Here is a 6,195-nt window from a genome sequence, read left to right on the forward strand (position 1 = left end):
GGGCGCATTATCCCCACAGCTCCCCTGCCCCGTCCCTGCAGACACACACTCATTCAAGCACACATTCCTAGGCGGAAATGGGGACGGTCTTGTGAGGAGCATTAAGACACAAATCCTTCCCCCTGCAGAGACCTGAAATCGTACAGAACCCACAGCCCCCACGGAAGCACCGCCCTCCACTTCAAAGCACCTCTGCCTTTAGCTGTGCTCCTTCCAGACCCGGAGCTGCCAGAACGGCCTCCTGGCCTCCACCCACTGCTCCTCCCTCTGTTCCGCCCCAGATCCCCAGACGAGTCCTGCCCATCAGCTGCCTTCTGGTGGGCTGGTACTGCTTCCCGAGGCCAACTACACATGATCAGCAGAGGTGGGCTCGGACGACCACCCCCAGGGCTGTGTGACATTTGGGAAAAGACCCTATGTGGCTGTAGGACACCTGTGCCCTGAGAGCTGGGGGCTGTCAAGCTAAGGAGAGGAGGGGCTCTGGAGCCAGACCTCCCAGGACGGATCCCCAGCTTGCCGTCCGCTCACTCGGTGCCCAGAGTGCGCTGCCGCCTCTCTGGACCTGCCTGCTCTGGGCTTCGCAGGAAAGCTGCCTGGGCATCACCCACAGGGCGGAGTGAGGATGCCACACAGTGTTCTCCCGCCAGTCTCCCTCCGCATGCCCTACCCTCCACGCAATCCAGCTTCTGCCTCGCTACCGGGCCAGCTCTGCCACACCACCCAACCTCCAGTCCTCTGGAGGACTCCGGGCAGAAAAACAGGGCGAAAGACCTACCACCTCGGAGCTCTGTTTCCGACTGTCTAGTGCAGAAGCGAGTCCTCCGACAGCCTGAGGGTCCTCGTAGGTTACCCTGGAGACAAGCAGCGCAGGCAGTCAGTACCCCCTCAGTGGTGCCAGGGCACCGGGCGGTGCCCTACAGTCGCTTTCTAGCTTCCCCGCGGCCTTGGCGTTTGGGCGGAGGCTACGGGCTCATGCTGATGTCTGACAGCAGCTGAAGCCAGGTGGCCAGGGTCCTGGCACTGGCTCAGCCCCTCATTTCCTGTGGGGTCTGGGACACCATACACCTCGATGTTCCTGTCAAGTAACACCACCAGGGCCTCTCCAAAGGCCAATGAACGAAGTACCCTGACGCTGCAAGTAACATTAGTTCTTATTTCAGAAGCAGCCGCCTCGGTGGCATTGGACAACGAAGGTGGTCCCCTGATCTGGGATTGGGGTCTGTCACTGACCATGGAGGCGCTCTCCCTCTGCATTCTGACCTCTTTTGCTGTTAAAAGTGACTCATGCTGGGGAGGGGTGCACGGGGGCCTCGGGCTTCTGGTCACCCGCTGATGCCTGAGCACGGGACTCAAAAAGCTGAGTACCTCAAGGTGCTGGGCTCCAGGAAGCATTCTCTACCTGCCTTGAGGCTGAACAAGAAGCTCAAAGCATGTGCCTATGCCTCCCTGAAATGCGGGGGGGTGTCTATTCTGGGATCAATTTCCCCAGTTTCATATGGCTTATCCTGGCCAGAGCTGCTGTCCGGGAAGCCCCTCCCACATGCTGGGGCAGGGAAACCACGCTGCGAGGCCCTGCCTGGCCGCACCCCCAGCTCCTAGCTCCTCTTCATCAGCTCAGGGAGCAGAGACTGCGGAGCGCTCTCTTGTGACTGACAAGAGAGATCTGACTACAGTCACCCACCCCCCAGGCAGGGAGGCAGGGTGGGGGGGAAGGGGGAGGGGGTTGGTGTTCATTCAAAATCTGTGTCTACTGCCAAGTCTTCACAGCCATATTTCAACGTTCTTGGCAGTCCTGGATCTGGTAAATAAAAGGCGTCTTTGTGTTGGCCTGTGACCAGGCCTGGATCAATCCTCCCCCAATATCTTCCGAGAGCCACTGAAACGGTCCCCACGTACGTCTTGCGTTGCTCGGCCAAGGAGTTCCCTCTCGTCTGGGCGAACATGTCAAAGCCATCACGGGGATTACACTGCTGGAGTGAACTGAGGGTGCCGCTGACGCTCTCTGTCCCCAAGTCTGCGGCAACAAAACAAACGAGGGTAGGCTGAGAATAAAACGCGGCCCGTGGACTTAATGAAGGGTCCCCGAGTTCGGAAGCCAGTGGGCGGGTTAGAGTTCTGTTGGGGGAGGTCAGGCAGGGGGAACACAGGCCTCTCCTCCGCACTCCCAGCCCACCACGTGCAGGAGGAGCCACGGCGGGACCCAGACAGAAAAGCCACTGACTCCCCCCTGCCCCCACCCCCCACCAGCTGCTCAAGGTGGGGAAGGGTCCTCATGAATGAAAGCAAGATTGCTGGCAGCAGGAGGGGCCCAGGGCCAGTCCCTCCGCAGATTTCCCACAATGCTCTGACCAGTGCACTCCTCACTAACTCTGTCACGGTATCTAAGGGCCTGGGTCATGTATTTACTTGACAAACATTTCACAGGCATCCACCATGTTCAGAGCCAGCTCCTGAGTGGACCGCACTGAATTCGACATGGTCCTCGGCCCTAAGGAGCACACTGAGTAGGTGCGAGCCAGACAGAAAATGCCAGTACCAAGCTTGAGATGCTGAAAGAGACTCAAAACTGACCCAAGAATGGGGCTTGAAGGTCAAGGGGACTCTGATGCAGGGAGAAAGGGGAAAGGCAAGTACCAAGGCACAAAACCTGAGGTCCAGGGTGTGAGAAATGAAAAATGCTTGTGGAGAGAGACTGAACACTAGACTTGTTTTTAAGAAGGAAGGCAGCAGCGGTGCCTGGGTGGCTCAGCCAGTTAAGTGTCTGACCTCAGCTCAGGTCATGATCTCACAGTTCATGAGTTTGAGTCCCGCATAAGGCTCTCTGCTCTTAGGGCAGAGCCCACTCTCGATCCTGTCTCCCTCTCTCCCTCTCTTTCTTTCTCTCAAAAATAAATAAACATTAAAAAAAAAAAAAGGTAGGCAGCAGAATTCAGTTTGAATTTTGGGTTTTAAATATGGTGGCCATATGCTGGGTGGATTCAAGGCAGAGAAATCTGTTGCGAAAGAAAAACAGTTGTTACAAATATATGAGATACTGAGAAGCCGGGATTATAGTAACTGACAGGCCACTAAATAAAAACCCTGCTCAACTGAAATGGGATGACGGTATAAAGAGAAATATTAAGAAAAAAAGGAAAACAGAAAATATAGGATTTTGCAAGGGCCATGCATTATTATATCAATACTGTCATTCTGTTATAGGCTGGTATCATCCAGCAAATCTGCAGCAGCGAGAATCATATACACAGTTTCAAACGAAGAAGTGGAAAAGTAGTGAGCTTCTTTTGTTTCAGGTCTCAGACAGTGGAGCACTTTAGGGTGATGTTAGGTTCAAGGAGAGCAAATAAATCACTGTCATCACTTCCTACTTCCAAGCCCATGGCAGATATTACCAATCAACTACAGACTTACCTTCTAAGCTCTGAAGTGGCCTCAGCATCCTTAGACCTGTGTCCCAAGCAGCCAAGGAGCTAAAACCCATTTGCCATTCTTGGCCTAGTTTACACTGAGATGACAATCATTTCAACCATATGGAATGTTCCAGATAAAACACAGCAGCTACCATTCTTTTAAAGCAAACAACTTCCTGTTCCTTGGAATTCCCTCTACCCCTTCTTTCCAACACGGGTTTAAACTTTAAGTTTAGGGACACAAGTCATGAACTAAAAGTGGTACAGTTGGCCAGGCTCAGGAGTACACTTTCCCATGGATTCCTCAAAATGCTCTCTATGGGCCTTCCAACAAAGAGAGAGAAAGGGACCTTCAGCCCAGACTCATGACCAGGAAGTGGCCTGCAAAGGAGACCCTCTTTGCCCCTATGAGACACTTACCCAAGCCTGCAAGCTGGGAGGAGAGAGAAGATGGGGGTGCCGTGTTCCCCACCATTGGGCTCACCACGGCTGGAGACCCCGGCCCCAGGTCTATTAAGTTGTCTTCAGTCACTTCGTTTAGCACCTGCCAGAGCAGAAGACAGCGGTGAGCCTCGGAGGCTTCCAGGAAAACATCAGCAGACTTCATGCGGGGTCCCCAGGGAAAAGCACTGACGCTGCCCCAGTACAGGAACAAGGCAGTCTCCCTCAGCTGTACTCCAGGAGACTTCAGGGGTCCACGGCTGGCCCAGGCTGTTAGTGAGCCCTGCACTGGCTCCTCCCCACCACCGGAGGCGGCAGGGCTGAACCAGCCACCAGTACAGTCACTGTCCCAGGAGCTGTAGCTTGGGGCTTCCTTGCCACCCGCCTGCCAGAAATGTGCCTGTTGGCTATTCCTCAGTATCCCATCAACTAGAGCTTGCTCTGTACTTTTTTTTTTTAAAGCTTATTTATGTATTGAGAGAGTGCACGCACGCGTACGCACACACAAGTGGGGGAGGGGCAGAGACAGAATCCCAAGCAGGCTCCAAGTGTCAGCACAGACCTCGATGCGGGGCTTGAACTCATGGATCTGGAGACTGTAACCCCAGCCGAAGCCAGACACTTAACCAACTGAACCACCCAAGCACCCTGAGCTTGCTCCTTTTTTTTTTTTTTTAAAGCAAACTCTACCCCCAATGTGGTACTTGAACTCGCGACCTCGAAATCAAGAGTCGCATGCTCTACAGACTGAACCAGCCAGGCGCCCCTAATTGCTCAGATATTTAAGCCCCAACTAGAAAAACCAGAGGTGGGACCGAATAGAGATAGGCCTCCCAGCCTCTGGAGAAGAGAGAATTCTGAAGGAGTACTTACTCCGTTACTGGTGTTTTGAGCCGATCGGCCTGACCTGTACCGTTCGAACCTAACGGGAAAGGGAAAGCAGAATAAGGAGGGTGACATGACACAGTGGCGCTCCCTGGGCCTGTGAAGAGCTCCTGGGGACCGAGCCTCCAGGAAAGGAGACCAACTGGGGCCACCTGGGAGCCTAGGGAAAGTGGGTCTGGCCACACTCCACCTCACCGCGCCTTCCTCTGTATGCCCAAGTCATCTCACAGCAGGTGGGGGTACAAGAGCGACTGTGAGGCCCGTGTGGAGGCTACCCTGGCATTCAGGAGTTCCACAATGCCAAGGGCAAAGAGGCAGCTAAGAGACCTTCTCCAGCTAGAGGCTAGAGTTAGCAGGGGTCACCAGGATCTGCTGCTCCACGCTGCTCTCCCCTCTTGCTGGGTCACTGCCTGGTGAGTAGTGATCCCCGGGAAGGACCATCTGGTGGGGCGATGTGGGTCTACTCTGGTTTCAAGAAAGACTTGTGTTTTTATGAGCCATGGCCTATAAGGAGAAGGGGAATATCAACCCATCTGAAAAGTTCCTAATCCTGGAGTACCTTTCCCACACCGTCTTTGAGGGACAATTCGTTTTATCAAACGCTCTCAAGCCAGAATGGTACCTCAGGGCTGCTGACCCCAGGTTGTGCCTCTCAATTTGTGGTCAGGCCAGGCGTGGCAGACTCGAGAAAATGCTCACATTAGCCCCTGTCTTCCTATCCTAGGAGGGACTGAAATGGGTTTAACAGGTGAAAGGCCAAGCGCATTAAAAGTGGAAAAACTAGAACCACATGGCAAAACCAAGGGGCCTCGGGCTGGGAGTTGAGGCATCCAGATCTGCTCCTAATCTCCAAGGGGCACAGGAGACCCCTGGGTAACTCCACGTTCTTACTGCAGAGGTTTCTTCGTCGTCAGATGGACACAGGACCAGTCATCCCTGCTGTCATAGCCAAAACTGATACAAGGCCCAGGGCCGGGACACACAGAGCAAAATCACCCCTGAAGCTCCCCAGATGCAAGTATCTGTCACAGTGACCCTAACTGACGCCAGCCCGGGGGCCGGGGCTCCATGTTTCTGAGGGCCTCAGGCCTAGGAGAAGGCCGGCCTGGTCAAGGTGCTTTCTGGCACCTTCCCTGGGGGAAGCCGGAGTGATGATATGGGAGCCGTGCCTGCCATTACCTCCTATGGGCAACTTCTTCCCCAGGGGAGGCTTTGGAGAAGGAAAAGAATTTTCAAGTCAGTTACCTCAAATCCAAAAATGATTTGGCTGCAGAAAGAACTCAAACGAACGTGTACGTGTGTGTGTGCGCGCGTGTGTTTCCCTAAGCAGCAGCATCCGGCACTTACACCCTGCCTTCTTTGGAACACTCCAGACACACTGACATTTGCAAAGGGAGGGAAAAATCTCTTTCTTTTTTTAAAGATGGGAAAGAGGAAATCTTTTTTCCTTAGTACAGAA

The 6,195-nt window shown here is 54.0% G+C and overlaps 1 protein-coding gene across 9 annotated transcripts in view; it reads right to left on the reverse strand.

Moving 5' to 3' along the window:
• Positions 1-6,195, reverse strand: part of TOM1L2 (target of myb1 like 2 membrane trafficking protein) — a 58,009-nt gene that overhangs the window by 14,131 nt on the left and 37,683 nt on the right. For all 9 annotated transcript variants that reach the window (XM_077746557.1, XM_077746555.1, XM_077746551.1 and 6 more), the window contains exons 8-11: positions 4,725-4,773; positions 3,831-3,954; positions 1,897-2,014; positions 776-851 (exon numbers count right to left, since the gene is read on the reverse strand). In XM_077746557.1, coding sequence (XP_077602683.1) covers positions 776-851; positions 1,897-2,014; positions 3,831-3,954; positions 4,725-4,773 — 367 coding nt within the window. The remainder of the gene's footprint in view (positions 1-775; positions 852-1,896; positions 2,015-3,830; positions 3,955-4,724; positions 4,774-6,195) is intronic.

Source organism: Crocuta crocuta, unplaced genomic scaffold (genome assembly GCF_008692635.1).
Source record: "Crocuta crocuta isolate KB4526 unplaced genomic scaffold, BGI_CrCroc_1.0 scaffold139, whole genome shotgun sequence".
NCBI lineage: Eukaryota > Metazoa > Chordata > Mammalia > Carnivora > Hyaenidae > Crocuta > Crocuta crocuta.